This window comes from Phoxinus phoxinus (genome assembly GCF_949152265.1).
Source record: "Phoxinus phoxinus genome assembly, chromosome: 2".
In the NCBI taxonomy this organism is placed as follows: Eukaryota; Metazoa; Chordata; class Actinopteri; order Cypriniformes; family Leuciscidae; genus Phoxinus; species Phoxinus phoxinus.
The window spans coordinates 43,890,309-43,906,658 of NC_136877.1; the positions used below are offsets into that span (position 1 = coordinate 43,890,309).

Consider the following 16,350-nt stretch of genomic DNA (forward strand, 5'->3'; position numbering starts at 1 on the left):
GCAAAAGTGTAATATTTATTCAGTGATAAACAGGGTAGACATCAAAACATCCAAATGGTTGAAACAGCAGTTAACCACATGCATGGCAATATTCTTTATTAACCACCACCGGTAAATTACCATCCCCTCACCAGGGCCCTCACTGGAGGATTCTGCGGTTCCCCTGCAAGCTTCACTGGAGGATTCTGCGGTTCCCCTGCAAGCTTCACTGGAGGATTCTGTGGTTCCCCTGCTGGCTTCATTGGAGGATTCTGTGGTTCCCCTGCTGGCTTCATTGGAGGATTCTGTGGTTCCCCTTCTGGCGTCACTGGAGGATTCTGCGGTTCCCCTTCTGGCGTCACTGGGGGATTCTGCGGTTCCCCTGCACACTTCACTGGAGGATTCTGTGGTTCCCCTTCTGGCGTCACTGGGGGATTCTGTGGTTCCCCTGCACACTTCACTGGAGGATTCTGTGGTTCCCCTGCACACTTCACTGGAGGATTCTGTGGTTCCCCTGCTGGCTTCACTGGAGGATTCTGTGGTTCCCCTTCTGGCGTCACTGGGGGATTCTGCGGTTCCCCTGCTGGCTTCACTGGAGGATTCTGTGGTTCCCCTGCTGGCTTCACTGGAGGATTCTGCGGTTCGGCTGCTGGTGTCACTGCATGGATACAGATAATCAGCTTTAGTCAGTCTGTTTAACCCTTTATGGGCAAGCCATCCTGTGCTTGCAGTGCTACCGGCTGAATACTTTTGACATTGAGAACGATAAAATCCAAGACAAACTAAAATAACGAGAAATCTGACCGAAACACTAATATAACAAATACCTGTACATAATAATTGAATACTGAATGTCTAATTCACTGCATTATATATATATATAAAAAAACAGAAAAGAATGTCTGTTTTTATTTAATCTTTCGTATGTGACAGAGCCATGTGTTAAAAGTCAGATGGCACTTAAGCTACTTTATGATTTGTTGTAGGCCTATGTCTGAACAAAATAAAGAAAAGTTAACTATCTATGCCATATTGAATTCCATTGCATCGCATTACATTGAATCACATCGCATTGAATCGAAAGCTGATCGCACCGCATAGTAGTGAATCGTATCGCATCGGTAGCTGCTTATGTATCGTTAATGTATCATATTGTTGGCTATGCATCGAGATGCGCATCGCATCGGCCTCAGTTATGGAGATGCACATCCCTAAAGCAGAGTGCGAATTACCCCACCATAATTGGGGGGTACTGCTCCTTCACTTCTTCTATGACCATCATGGTCCACTACCATATCAATCCCCACCGTGATCGCCAAGTGCAACATGTGTTGTGCAACACACATACAAGGTCTAAACATGCGACAAGCTAAACGTCAGCTAGCTAGCAACTTACATTTACCCATACACGTTAGCAGCAACCGAATTTAGTCTACTGGAGGAATTTCCCTAGCGTTTTGTCATTCAACATTGACACTTGCTTGAGAAGTTGAAGTCTTTATCTCCGTTGCTTCTAGCCATGGTGGTTACAAATGGTACGGTCCACAATAGGGGTGTCTGAAATCGCTTTACATTAAAATGTTCCTACAGTGAAAATAGGAGTTGACTTGTATTATAACTGTAATTATATTTTTTCACAATATCAGAAAAATGATCTGAACCCCCCAAAACTGATATTTCTTTCCCTTTGAGATTTTCTGACCCCCTGCAATTCGAACTCTGCCCTAATGGATACAGATCAGCTTTAATCAGTCCGTTTAGCGGCATTCAGTCTCAGACAGATATACAGCATAACACACAAATTGCAAGTTTTACTTAATCATCTATTCATTTTGTAAAGCCATCCTGTGCTTGAAACTGTGGTACCGGCTGAATACTTTTGACATTGAGAACAATGAAATCAAACAGGTAACAACAAGAAAGCCGACCCAAACACTATAACAAATACTAGGGCTAACTAATCATTAAAACCAATAATGAAAATCGACAACGAATGTCATCATCAATTATCACATCTGCCCAGCGTGCACGGACAACGTCATTTTGCTTTATAACTCTTTTGCAAATAGCATAGATATATTCACTATTACTTAGCATTCAGTTTATACATTTGTTTGAAGGACAGCTTTGGTCAAGACGTGGAATAGTCTTTTTTCAAGAAAAAAAGAAAACAAACGGGGCTTTTTAAATCCAATTAATCTAAGAAATATATAACATTAATGTTGATTTACAGTAAACAAATGCCATTAGTGATTGTATAGGTTTTACTTGTACAACGAATGCATAAACTTATGACAGTTTTGCATATTTAGCTATAGGCTACTTTGCTTATTATTTGAACTTAACCAAGGTACAAACTTCAACTTCCACTGGACGTTTGTACTGATTTTTTGGTAAAACAATGTTGTGCCTAAATTCAAATTTTGTAAGGCACTTATTTCTGTATTTCTTCAGGCTATGTGTAAGGAAGTTAAAAGATCTTCTCACCTACGACTGCAGTGTCTATTGTGCTCAAACATGCAGATAGACACAATAAAACAGCACTCAACGAGTACACTCGAGCTGTCGTCATCCTCACGACCTGCGATCTCACACTCAACTCTGCTGGAAGATTAGGGAATCCGGAAGGGCGGGCAGCGAGGAACACAAAACTACAATGGAAAAACCGTGTCGCTGGATCAAAACATCTGCTGAATCACGTAACAGATACTGTGAAAACAGTTTAGATTGCTTTTCTAAAACGTGTTTATAAAGATCCAAGGAAGTCTTGGCAACTCCAACCTTGATGAAACTCACCTGCCTGTAACTTCCCAGTAGCCTAATCTTGAAGACCTTCATTAGCTTGTTCAGGTGTGTTTGATCAGGGTTGAAGATGATTGAGCGTTTCTATGGCAAAATTATCAAAGTCAGGTGGTACAAGTTGGAGTAGTACAACAAAGCCCCTTTCACAGAAAGAGTATCCAAATGAACACAGTTTTGCAGCATATTGCCAGGGATATACTAAGGCCCCGTTTACACGATGGGAAAACGCAGATATTTCTCTGCGTTTTGGCCTGTCATTTACACGAAAACGCTGTTTTTATCCCAGAAAACGATTATTTCTAAAAACTCCGGCCAAAGTGGAGATTTCTGAAAACGCCGGTTATATGTTGTCGTGTCAACTGGGAGAAACTGGGTTTTAGGTTCTCTCTTGTCGATTCTGAGGATTCTGATTGGCTTGCATGGCTTTATCCTTCTCCCTACACTGCCGCCCATAGGTTTGGCATAGTTATGATGGCGCTCGACGGCGTATTTATGCGGGTTGTGTGCACGATGTTATTATTGAAAGCGGAGGGTGGGGGAAATATTCGTTTCTCTAAATACCCGGCTATGTGTAAATGTGGCCTAAAACGTCATTCTATGGATATGTTAAAATATATACAGATGGATCAAAAGATCCACAGAATGGGCATTGCGGGATTGGGAAATATATTCCAGAATTTAATAAAAGAGATGGCTATAGGTTAAATAATTTTCTATCTATATTGAGATGACTGGGATAATAACAGCTCTTAGGTGGATTGAAGAGGTTAAACCATTGAGAGCTGTGATTTGTACAGATTTCATGGCAGCTATTCATAGCCTAGATTCAGGTCCCTCGTCAAGAGAAGATTTGATTATTGAAATTAAGCATTTACCATTACATCTCAGAAACCTTGGAATCATTATTCAGTTTTGTTGGGTTCCAGCTCATACAGGCATTGAAGGAAACGAAGAGGCTGATCAAATTGCAAAAAAGATGCTGAGAAACCAAATATATAGGAATTAAAGTTCCACTAGGGAAGGGTGAAGCCAAATCCATAATTAAATCTGAAAAGATGGCAAACTGAATGGGAGGCAGAGTTTAATGCTAGACACTACAATACAGAGGAATGTGACCGGAAAAGGGTTACTTCGCTGAGTTTACACAGAAGGGAAGTGGTTTATACCAGACTTCACTGGTCACACAGGATTGAATGCTACTTTACAAATAGTAGGTAATGGTAGGCCTACTGGTTTATGCATAGAATGCCGAGACAAAGAAAATGTAAACCATGTACTTTTTGTATGTGAGAAATATAATGATAGTAGAATAAATTGGCAGGAAATGGAAGGAGAGAATTCAAAACATGATATACTTGAAGAACAGAGTATGAAAAAGGAGAGACTTGACGCTTTATTTATTTTTCTTAATAATACTGATATAATGAAAATAATATATTTTTTTATTAAAGGTAGGGTAGGTCAGAATTGTCTAAAAAAAACTTTTATTCAAATTTGTTTAAACTGTCTTTATATACCAATGCATAATTAAAATGTAAGTACTCTGATAAAAAGAGTATAAAAATCGAGTGACTCTAGACCGTTTAATCTTCATTAAACACAGCTCATTAATTCCATTCACTCCCACCTAAAAACGGGTGCGCGACTTCGCGCACGTGGGCAGAGCCAGTAATAACGGCGGTAGTCATGGCGACGGAGAGTGACAGTCGCGCAAGCCAATCCTGTGATTCGTCCCGAATGGAAATAATGAGCTGTGTTTAATGAAGTTTAAACGGTCTAGAGTCACTCGATTTTTATACTCTTTTTATCAGAGTACTTACATTTTAATTATGCATTGATATATATAGAAAGTTTAATCAAATTTGGTAAAAAGTTTTTATATAAATCCTACCTACCCTACCTTTAAAGCAGCACTAGGTTACTTTTCTTTTTTTTGCTCTCGGGGTCCCCCTACAGTTGGGAAACAGTATTGTCCTCTACTACTGTCGTAAACTCTGTCATCCTACATGCACGTGCATTTGTTGACAACCATGATAGCCCTGAACACTGTAGGAGGAGTTCACATGCAGGTGCTCTGCTTGCGTCGCGTGTGAAATGTCTTCATCCAGGTACAGTGGCATATATTTCAGCATGTCATGATATGAATATAATTTCATGGGTTTTTTTTTTTTTTTTCAAACGACAAATGATCGCGATGCTCACGTTTACAAGCCAGCGTCATTATAGTAGCCTAGTCTATTGGTTACCGTTTTACTGAATCTATATAATACTTCAATGCAATGTTTGAGTGGTAGATATAATAACCATATATCGTCAATATTATAATATCAAGCTACCATAGATGATTCTGCAAATTTTACAAATCGATTTGCAAATAAACAAATATCACAGACATGTTAGGTATCCTAAAATATTATTTTGTACATCTTATATATTTACTTGCAAGAATGTAGCCCCTATCAAACGTGTACACGCCCTTTAGACATAGGCTTTCATTTGATATTTGAACGTTCGCATCGGTCGGGCATAGGGTTGCCACCTTTGATTTGTGAAAAACCGGGACATTCAGATTATTATTATTTTTTGGGGTCTGAGTCTGAGTTGTAGGTTGTAAATAGTATTTTCTTTGACACTGGTGGCTCATCCGACTTTGTTGTGTTATCCTCATAGACAGTGGTTATCCTCCTCGTCCGTCTCTCTCCCCATTTCACACAATAGATGTAAATAGACAGTTTTTAAAAAGCTAGCAACTAAACTCACACTGTATCATCTTGGATGTGTGTTGATGCGCGCGCGCGACCGACCGACAGCACAGGCAGTTGCTAGGCGATAAGTTGAGCTTCTAATCAAATAAAAGTAAACGCCTGGCATTGGCCAATCCACGGTTTTACCCATTTTTACCATGGTTTTTACCCGTTTACGGACACAGGATTGGATGTACTGTACACAACTATGAAGAAAACACAGTAGCGGTAGACGGAAACAGTTTAATTTGAAACCAGGAAATTCTACTTTAGAAGTAGCAGCTAACGTATATTTTCACAAAAAAACGGGACAATTCGTGTCCCGGCGAAAGAATATGAATTTTCTGGGACTGTCGCTCAAAAAAGAGAATAATCCCTGGAAAACATCGGGCACCCCTCCTCCTCCTTCAGCTCACGCCAGCGAGGAAACGCTGGCCCAATGTTGATCCTCGTTCTGCCTTTAATACGATCACTTTCTCGTTTCCTCTTGTTGCTTTCCTCCGACAAAACCTTTGCTTTCTTGCTTTTCTGTGCTGCTTTGGCCATGACTATAACATTTGGCAAACAAACGCTAGTTTGGCTCGCACGTCCGATTTTAAGGAAGTGGGGGTGGTGGTGGAAGTGACGTATATGCCGTAAAGCAGTCGAATTTTGTAGTTCTCTTTGTTCGCCGGTTACTACCCGAAACCCGAAGTTTAAAAGTACGATTAAAAACGCTACAGACCCCGTCAGGCTATGGCAGACGTGTCATTCAACCTATTGTAAGTCGATGTACCATCACAAGAGACTTGGAAATATATTATTAAGGTTGAAAAGTTACCTGGTGCTGCTTTAATTCAAGGCTAAGACTCTATGAAGTTCATGGTATTACACACTCCTGTACAGTTGGTGGCGGTATAATACAAAAGTAGTAATCTGCCAAAAAAAAGAAACAAGAAGAAGAAGAAAAAGTTGTAGCCAAGGGGGTAATCCATCCGTTTGTCCATTATTTATTTCTAAAGAAACACGACAATGTATAAAAGGCTCCATTACCTTGTATCTTACGTTATGGCCCCATAGAAGCATTTTTTTTGTAAAAATAGGCTTACGATTGCGTCATAATCACGCGACTCTCTGTCGCACAGTGAAGAAATTACCGTATAGACAGGCGGAGAAGCTCGCAAGCAATCGGGGGGAGGTGGAGGCATAAAGTCAAGGGAGAAGCCCATAGAGAGTCATAAAGTTGATTCTGCTGCTAGCTCATGGACAGCTCATACTCACGGTCTCCGTTTCTGCGAGATTCGGAAGGGAATGATTCAGATTTCTCTCGGCACAGCTACTAGAAGACTTACAGCTGTCAGACAGGTTGCTCACGTCACATCTACGTTGTCAAGCTCAGTTTGAGCCTGCGCACTACGCCCAGGCCCAGCCATCAGGAAGTGAGTGCTTCTAATTGACTTCACTTTATTGGGGGGGGGGGGTCTCTGTGTCCAGTTTATATACTGTCTATGGGTGTAGCCTAATTATGACTAAACTCCTACACATAGGCCCGGTTTCACAGACAGGGCTGAGACTGGCTGCGTTTACACTTGGGATTACGCTTGTTTGAGATCTGCACAGAACCGATCACCGGTGTGTAAGCGATGTGTCCGAGTGCTGTCCAACTTGTTCTGATGTCATGCTGACTGACCTATGCCAAAAAATGCTTGCGAGCACAAAGCGCACGTGTCGGTTTCTGCGGTCGAGCACAGTTGCTCTCCACCGACTGCGCTGAGCAAAAGCACGATGGGAAACGACTTGCTGGCGACACAGTTAATGCTCATGGTTTAAACAACCGTGATTAATTTATCTCTTTTAAAATGTTTGATTTTAAAACTGTGATGTTTTCATGTGTATAAATTATGTGTGAATATTCCCAAACTCTCTGACAGCAATCTCTATATGATTGTTATTTATAAATAACAACATCCATAATTAAATTAAAAATGATTGGTAAACACGTCTTTCGAATGGAAATAAATAACACCTACTTTGGGTGTATTGTTCATTATATTTATTTTCATAAAAAAGCAACAGAATTTAAATTACATCCAGTTTATCATCAACACGGCGCATGAGCGTGAATCCCGCGATATCCGTCTTTGATCTCACAGCCTAGGGTTGTAGCCTAGGTCTACGTATTTTATAATGTTAACTTCAAATAATACTAATAGTAATTTAAAGATGTGGAAGGGGTGTGCAACGATTCTGCCTTCTCACACCACGACACAGGTTCATGGATCTGGCTTCGGTTTCAAATCGCAAATTGCTACAGCCCTATGGTGTGCTTACTGGAGCTCCCGATAGCTGATAATACGTGTTTTTACAGCAAAATCACAACTACTGTCTAACGTCTCTACACCTTCAACAATTCAACCGTTTACTCTAGTCTATAGTATTTTAACACATTTTAACACAAGGAAACCATGTTTACTCGCATTTGAAAACACCCGCGTCGCTGATCTCTGCGATGTTTGATAATGACGTATCCTCTCCCGTGGCCTCCTGGGATAGAAAAGTATCCATCGGACAAGCACTCGAAAATCTGTCCGGAAGCAGTAGGTCATCCGGGAACTTCTCGCCTACTCTTTTAGGAATACTGATGTTTCGAACGTACTACTACTTTCATGTAAGGGAAATACGCGGTTTCAAACGCAGCCCAACTCTTCAATGAAGCAATTACCTTTTGTTTTTCCACAAAGAAAACAAAAAGTCTTGCAAAAGTGTAATATTTATTCAGTGATAAACAGGGTAGACATCAAAACATCTAAATGGTTGAAACAGCAGTTAACCACATGCATGGCAATATTCTTTATTAACCACCACCGGTAAATTACCATCCCTTCACCAGGGCCCTCACTGGAGGATTTTGCAGTTCGCCTGCAGGCGTCACTGGAGGATTCTGGGGTTCCCCTGCTGGCTTCATTGGAGGATTCTGGGGTTCCCCTGCTGGCGTCACTGGAGGATTCTGGGGTTCCCCTGCTGGCGTCACTGGAGGATTCTGCGGTTCCCCTGCTGGCTTCATTGGAGGATTCTGCGGTTCCCCTGCAGGCGTCACTGGAGGATTCTGCGGTTCCCCTGCTGGCTTCATTGGAGGATTCTGGGGTTCCCCTGCTGGCGTCACTGGAGGATTCTGCGGTTCCCCTGCAGGCGTCACTGGAGGATTCTGCGGTTCCCCTGCTGGCGTCACTGGAGGATTCTGTGGTTCCCCTGCACACTTCACTGGAGGATTCTGTGGTTCCCCTGCACACTTCACTGGAGGATTCTGCGGTTCGGCTGCTAGTGTCACTGCATGGATACAGATAATCAGCTTTAGTCAGTCTGTTTAACCCTTTATGGGCAAGCCATCCTGTGCTTGCAGTGCTACCACTGAATACTTTTGACATTGAGAACGATAAAATCCAAGACAAACTAAAATAACGAGAAATCTGACCGAAACACTAATAGAACAAATACATGTACAGATTAAAGGATTAGTTCACTTTTAAAATGAAAATTCTGTCATCATATAGTCACCCTTAAGTTGTTTCAAACCTGTATGAATTTCTTTCCTCTGCTGAACACAAAGGAAGATATTTAGAAGAATGTCAGTAACCAGACAGTTTTTGGTTCCCAATGACTTCCATAGTAGGAAAAAAATATACTATGGCAGTCATTGGGAACCAAAAACTGTATATACTGCATAGATATATTCCCTATTACATAGCATTCAGTTTGTACATTTGTTTGAAGGACAGCTTTGGTCAGGACGTGGAATAGTCTTTTTTCAAGAAAAAAAGAAAACAAACGGGGCTTTTTAAATCCAATTAATCTAAGAAATACATAACATTAAATGTTGATTTACAGTAAACAAATGCCATTAGTGATTGTATAGGTTTTACTTGTACAACGAATGCATAAACTTATGACAGTTTTGCATATTTAGCTATAGGCTACTTTGCTTATTATTTGAACTTAACCAAGGTACAAACTTCAACTTCCACTGGACGTTTGTACTGATTTTTTGGTAAAACAATGTTGTGCCTAAATTCTAATTTTTTAAGGCACTTATTTCTGCATTTCTTCAGGCTATGTGTAAGGAAGTTAAAAGATCTTCTCACCTACGACTGCAGTGTCTATTGTGCTCAAACATGCAGATAGACACAATAAAACAGCACTCAACGAGTACACTCGAGCTGTCGTCATCCTCACGACCTGCGATCTCACACTCAACTCTGCTGGAAGATTAGGGAATCCGGAAGGGCGGGCAGCGAGGAACACAAAACTACAATGGAAACAGCTGCTGAATCACATGATGTTTTATTAACAAGGTTCGGGAGGAGCACGTACAGATAATTAACACAGATAATTAACACAAGTGGAGAGCACTCAGCAATCAATGGTAAGAGGTATATATACACTCAGCAGTCTCACCTCATTCCATTGACAGTTTTTGCAGCATCCCTCCACCACCCCTTCTCCACGCTTCTAGTCCTAATTCGTGAAATAACAAACACTGCCAAAACGGTTCAGATCGCTTTTCTAAAACAGATTTTATAGAGATCCAAGCTTAGGAGATCTGGCCAACTCCAACCTTGATAAAACTCACCTGCCTGTAACTTCTTCTTCTTCTTCTTCTTTGGTGTTTATTGGCGGTTGGCAACCTAGCTTATTGGTGCATAACCGCCACCAACTGGAATGAAATATGGATCAGGACAGGTTATTTGCTTTTATACAAAATATAATTAAACATTTTAAAAAAAAACCAAGCAAACCAAATAACAAACTGGGAAAAAAAAACTGAAAAAAAAGAAAAAAACGCTATACTCTTTTATATAATTTACCTGCCTGTAACTTCCCAGTATCCTATAGCCTAATCTTGAAGACCTTCATTAGCTTGTTCAGGTGTGTTTGATCAGGGTTGAAGAAGAGCGCCACTGCCTGTTTTGTCTCAAAATGTATTGTGCCCCTCTCTGATAAATGTAAATAATAATTATAAATATTATAATACATAACAATACACTTATACACCATTGCCACTAACAATAATAATACAAAAAAAATATTATATACAAAAAAAAAATTGGCGGAAGCATTTGGCGGAGGCTTGAGGAAATAGGCCTACATCAGTGATGCGCGGGTTGATCCAAAGTGAGCGGGTGCCTGCGGTCACCCGCGGTTACCCGCGGTTACGAGTCATCCAAAAATATTTTTAATGATATTCGGGTCGCGGTCGGTCGGGTCGTTTGAAATAAAGATGCCAATTAAACCTTTGTAATTTATATAGTACTAGACACAATGTTCTATGAATTACATAGGTCTACACTTTATTGGCTGAATAACTGCGCGAGGATGACGCACGAGCTCATTCAGTGATGACAGTGGGAAATCCTTATTTACTTTTTGAATGTTGAGCGCGTTATTAACTTTTGAATAAAAGCTGACGCGGGACAAAATGCCCGATTTCCCAACACGTTGAACTGAGCAATGCCATTGTGCCATTTTAATAGGCTACTTTTAAACGCATATAGCTCAGTAATGTCAGTTTTATGTAGCTATTTGCTGAGAGGGGGCGGGGTTTTTGTTGGGAAAGTCCGGGGAGAGACGCACACTTTGATTAGACTGGATAAACACATGCAGCATCTTAATTGTTAAGAAAATGAAACGAAATAAATGAATAGCCTAAATCAAGCCTTTATTACAAAAACTAGGCGATATCATACAGCATTCAGAAAAATGCGCACCCCTAGTTCCTCCGTCTATGGCCCAATGACTAAAATGAGCATTTACTAGCTACTTAAAAAAAAAACGCGGGTCAGGAAGCGGGTCGGGTACAATATTTTCTTTCTTTTTTTTTGCGGTCCGAGTTGCGGGCGGGTTAGTTGAAAACATCGGTCGGGTGCGGGTTGTTTATACATTGACCCGCGCATCACTGGCCTACATCTAGTGAAAGGAAATTTTAAAGTCCATGTCCAACTCTAAATTGTAAGGAATTTATTGGCCTGTCTGATTTCATAGTAACACTTTACAATAAGGTTAATTTGTTTATTATTCATATTAACTAACATGAATAACCACGTTATTTGTTAATCTTAGTTAATAATAATACAACTGTTAATTGTTCATGTTATGTCAGTCAGTGCATTAACTAATTTTAACAAATACAACTTTTGATGCGATTGTAAATGTCAAGTCAAGTCATCTTCATTTATATAGCGCTTTTAATGTAGATTGTTTCAAAGCGGCTTTACAGTGATAAGCGGATTATTTAAAGTAACAGAGATTGTTTTGGCTTTATAGCGGTTCTTGAATAAAGATATTTTCCAGCTAAAGTTAGTTTTGATTGATTCACTTCCATCGCAACGATCATTAGTTATCAAATTAGAGACGACTAAGACGACACTGTTCTCTCTACACAGACTTTAAACGCAAACCTGTGAGAAACGCTGATGGTGCTCACGTGCGCATTAAGAATTAATTCTATTTATGCACATTTGACTATATGTGCGCATGTAATTCCCTATACCAAGCCATAACAAACTACTTGTCTGGCCTTAAAAAAATGTAGACAGAATTTTATTACTTCGGGGTAGATACGCGAAACCGAAATGATCCCGACAATGCTTTATCTGTAGAGTGATAAAGGGATCCTCCATAGGGAGAGACTAGTTGGCACTTCAGCACTGCGTTGTCATCGGGTCCAGGCGAAGGTCCTTCATCAGATCTGGATACGGCCTGGATAAACAAAGACACTAAAATTAGCGTAGATGCCACTCTTCTTATGATGTAACGAGTACATCAGGATTTAAAGGAAGTGTTCCCAGTTTCAGCTGACCTAATCTATGCAGCCTAACATTGAGTTATAGAAGTCTATAATGTATTATGTGAATGCTAGGTCAAAGAGATGTGTCTTTAATCTAGCTTTGAACTGACAGAGTGTGTCTGCTTCCCGGACGATGGTAGGAAAACTGTTCCAAAGTTTTGGTGCTAAGTAGGAAAAGGATCTACCGGCAGCAGTCGATTTTGATATTCTAGGTATTATCAACTGGCCGGAATTTTGAGATCGCAATAGACGTGAAGGACTATAATGCGTTAAGAGCTCGCTCAAGTACTGCGGAGCTAAACGTACTCGGTTACTAACGTAACCTCGGTTCTCTCTAGAAGAGGGAACGAGTACTGCGTCGAAGAACGCTACGGGAAAGATATTTCTTTGTCGAGATTGAAGCCTAAAATTAATCCTTAATTTTGTAATAATGTAAAACGCTTTTCTGAAGCATACAACCTAGGCGGAGCAATACAGCTCACCCATTGGCTGCTCTGCCAGAAAAGCACAGCCTATGCGAGGCCAGGACGCTGACCAATGAGGGCGCTTCGCGCCCTTCTGCGTCACCTCCCGCCCAAACAGGCGTGGCCTAGGCCTATAAATACGAGCATAGCTGTCTAACACGCCGATTTTCGTCAATGAAGCGACGCAGCGCGGACACGCACGGCCATGAGACGCAGTACTCGTTCCCTCTTCTAGAGAGAACCGAGGTTACGTTAGTAACCGAGTACGTTCTCTTACGTAGAGTTCTCTCGTACTGCGTCGAAGAACGCTACGGGAACCCCATGTAAAACGCCGTGCGTGCTCTTGGACCGACACAGACACCTAAGGGCGCGCGCGCCCTGGTATACAAGTGCCTACCCCAAGAAGTATAGGGAGAGCGGCTAAATTAGCATCATCCCTTTATAGTAGTGCCTCTTAAGGCATAACAGCATATATATGTAAATATAGATATATATGAGGGGTAATAGCATGCTCAAGGGACACATTGTCAGTGAGTGATGCTTAAACATTGAAGTGACCTGGGCCGCAGCGCGGGGCAGGAACACTTATACACATTAAACATTGAAGTGACCTGGGCCGCATCGCGGGGCAGGAACACTTATACATATTAACATTGAAGTGACCTGGGCCGCAGCGCGGGGCAGGACACTAATACATAGTCTTCTAGACCGAGAGCAGTTTAGCCTGCAACGCAGGAACCTCTAGGTTATAGAACCTAATAAATGTAGACGGGGAGGCCCAGCCTGCCGCCATACAGATATCTTGTAACGAGATTCCGCTATACCAAGCCCATGAAGAGGCCATGCCTCTCGTGGAATGTGCTCTGATGCCCAAAGGGCATTCCAAACCTCTAGATGCGTAGGCTAGCGCAATGGCGTCCACTACCCATCGAGACAGACTCTGTTTCGTCGCGGCTCGCCCCTTGGAGCGTCCGCTGAACGAAACAAAGAGCTGCTCCGTCTGTCGAAAAACAGCGGAGCGGGACACGTAAGCTCTTAATGCCCTGACCGGGCAAAGGGAGCTATTTCCGTCCTCTGAGGCCGGCAGGGCCGACAGGGAGATGACCTGAGCCCTGAACGGTGTGTTGAGGGACTTAGGCACGTACCCATGCATCGGTTTCAATACGACTACAGAGTCGTTTGGCCCGAACTCCATACAAGAAGCTCTCACTGAGAGCGCTTGCAAGTCTCCCACACGCTTCACTGAAGCGAGAGCAAAAAGAAACACGGTCTTGAAAGACAGGTGTTTCATGTCAACTGAGTGAATAGGCTCGAAAGGGGCCCCTTTCATAGCGTTCAACACTGTAGAAAGGTCCCAAACGGGGACTGAGGGGGGCCTTGGAGGGTTTAACCTCCTGGCGCCTCTAAGGAAGCGGACCACCAGGTCGTTCCTGCCTAGTGAACGGCCAAGCGTTGGATTAACGAACGCTGATATGGCAGCCACATAGACTTTGAGCGTGGATGGGGTTCTTCCCTTATCCAATAGCTCTTGCAAGAAGGAGAGAATCTCCGGTTCTCCACACTGAAGTGGTGACAGACCTTGATCTGAACACCATCCAGAGAACACCGACCATTTGGAAGCGTAGAGCCGTCTAGTAGACGGAGCCCTAGCTTGCTCGATCGTGTCTAACACTCCTCTTGGGAGGTTAGCGGGTACCCGTTTATGGCCCATACGTGTAGGGACCAAAGCTCGGGGTGAGGATGCAGAATCGCGCCCTTGGCCTGTGAGAGGAGGTCTCTCCTCACTGGAATCGGCCACGGGGCAGTACTTTTCAGTCGCATCAAAGCTGGGAACCAGGTCTGATTCGTCCAGTATGGAGCAACCAGTAGTACTGAGCATCCGCTTTCCTTGATACACTCCAGCACTTGAGGCAGGAGTGAGACAGGAGGAAAAGCATAGAGCGGACGGCGGGGCCAGACTCTGGCCAGCGCGTTCGTGCTCTTCGAAAAGAATTCTGGGCAGTGAGCGTTTTCCTGGTTTGCAAACAGGTCTATTTCCGCTCTGCCGAACGTTTTCCACAGCAGACGCACTGTCTGTGTGTGTAGGGACCACTCTCCCGTAGGAACATTGTTCCGTGAGAGTCTGTCCGGGCCTACGTTCAAGTGGCCTGGCACGTGTATTGCTCTTAACGAGCGCAGGTTGTGCTGGGCCCACACCAGTATGCGTTCCGCTAACCTGAATAGGTTTCGGGACCTCAGGCCACCCTGGTGGTTTATGTAGGCTACTACCGACACGTTGTCCGAGCGGACCAGGACGTGGTGTCCTTTTATCCGGGGACAGAAGCGCCTCAGCGCAAAGTCCACCGCCATCATTTCCAGGCAGTTCATGTGCGGTAGTTTGGCTCGCTCTGCCCATTGGCCAAAGAGCGGTCTGCCGTCGAGCAGTGCTCCCCAACCTGAGGTGGACGCGTCCGTGGACACCACCTTCAGGCTCGAGGAAGTCCCCAGGCTTACACCTGACCGGTACCAGTCTGACGCTCTCCATGGTGTCAGGGCTGAAATGCATTCCTGAGTGACCTTGAGGCGATAACGACCGTGTAACCATGCTCGGCGCGGTACGCGCGTTCTCAACCAGAACTGTAGTGGGCGCATGCGCAGCAGGCCCAACTGCAGCACTGTAGAGGCTGAGGCCATGAGGCCCAGCATTTTCTGAAATCTCCTGAGCGGCACTATGTGGCCGCTGCGGAAGGATTTCGCCATTTGCAGGGTATTTCGCCTGCGCTGTGATGACAGGCGTGCTGTCATAGACAGTGAGTTCAGATCCAGTCCTAAAAAGGAGATCCTTTGACTGGGAAACAGTGAACTTTTCTCCCAATTGACTCTCAGACCTAAGCACTCGAGGTGATCGAGTATTAGTGTCTTGTGGTGAGCGAGTTCTGACGGCGACTGAGCTAGAATCAGCCAATCGTCCAAATAGTTCAGAATTCGAACGCCTCGGAGTCTCAGGGGTGCCAGCGCCGCGTCCATGCACACTGTAAATGTACGAGGTGCTAGAGACAGGCCGAATGGCAGGACTGTGTACTGATATGCCCGGCCCTCGAAGGCGAATCTCAAAAATCGCCTGTGACGTGACGCAATTTGTATGTGAAAATACGCGTCTTTCAGATCTATCGCCATAAACCAGTCTCCTCGGCGGATTTGCGCGAGGATACTTCTGGTCGTGAGCATTCTGAACTTCCGCTTTGTTAGCGTTTTGTTCAGACGCCTTAGATCTAAAATGGGTCTGAGACCCCCGTCTTTTTTCGGTACCAGGAAATATCTGCTGTACAGACCCCCTTCGCTCTGAGATAAAGGCTCTATGGCCCCTTTGCTCAATAGCTTCGCTATTTCGGCTCGAAGTAGATGTGCTACTTCTGTTTTCACCGTGGTTTCGACTTTCTCCGTGAAACGGGGAGGGCGTCGATGAAACTGTAGCGAATAGCCTCTTTTTATAGTCTCTAGCACCCATTCTGAGACCCCGGGAAGTCTTTCCCATGCATCTGCACGTGTGACTAGGGGTTGA

At 43.3% G+C, this 16,350-nt stretch overlaps 2 protein-coding genes across 6 annotated transcripts; both read right to left on the bottom strand.

The window, feature by feature from the left end:
• Positions 1 to 2,954, bottom strand: LOC306989499 (uncharacterized protein). Of its 2 annotated transcripts, none has more exons than XM_079595285.1 (3): positions 2,776 to 2,954; positions 2,467 to 2,630; positions 1 to 637 (listed from the first exon to the last, which is right to left on the bottom strand). In XM_079595285.1, the coding sequence occupies exons 2-3, from the start codon at positions 2,549 to 2,551 to the stop codon at positions 117 to 119; spliced, it is 606 nt and encodes a 201-aa protein (XP_079451411.1). In that variant the 5' UTR covers positions 2,552 to 2,630; positions 2,776 to 2,954; the 3' UTR covers positions 1 to 116. The 2 variants fall into 2 exon arrangements, with proteins under 2 accessions (XP_079451411.1, XP_079451412.1); XM_079595286.1 differs by having other exon boundaries at positions 2,761 to 2,783.
• A 5,306-nt stretch (positions 2,955 to 8,260) lies between these two features.
• On the bottom strand, positions 8,261 to 10,421 carry LOC306991407 (uncharacterized protein). Of its 4 annotated transcripts, none has more exons than XM_079599191.1 (5): positions 10,367 to 10,421; positions 10,132 to 10,215; positions 9,957 to 10,016; positions 9,644 to 9,807; positions 8,261 to 8,831 (listed from the first exon to the last, which is right to left on the bottom strand). In XM_079599191.1, the coding sequence occupies exons 3-5, from the start codon at positions 9,959 to 9,961 to the stop codon at positions 8,377 to 8,379; spliced, it is 624 nt and encodes a 207-aa protein (XP_079455317.1). In that variant the 5' UTR covers positions 9,962 to 10,016; positions 10,132 to 10,215; positions 10,367 to 10,421; the 3' UTR covers positions 8,261 to 8,376. The 4 variants fall into 4 exon arrangements, with proteins under 4 accessions (XP_079455317.1, XP_079455315.1, XP_079455316.1 ...); XM_079599189.1 differs by having other exon boundaries at positions 9,644 to 9,822; XM_079599190.1 differs by having other exon boundaries at positions 10,132 to 10,374.
• Positions 10,422 to 16,350: the final 5,929 nt, after the last annotated feature.

Bases quoted from the DNA above. Each gene is read 5' to 3' on its own strand.
- LOC306991407 (XM_079599189.1), bottom strand. The intron at 8,832-9,643 runs GTGAGAAGATCT...GTATCCATGCAG, and splicing joins AATAGACACTGCAGTCGTAG to TGACACTAGCAGCCGAACCG.
- LOC306989499 (XM_079595285.1), bottom strand. From the start codon at position 2,551: ATGACGACAGCTCGAGTGTACTCGTTGAGTGCTGTTTTATTGTGTCTA. The intron at 638-2,466 runs GTGAGAAGATCT...GTATCCATGCAG, and splicing joins AATAGACACTGCAGTCGTAG to TGACACCAGCAGCCGAACCG.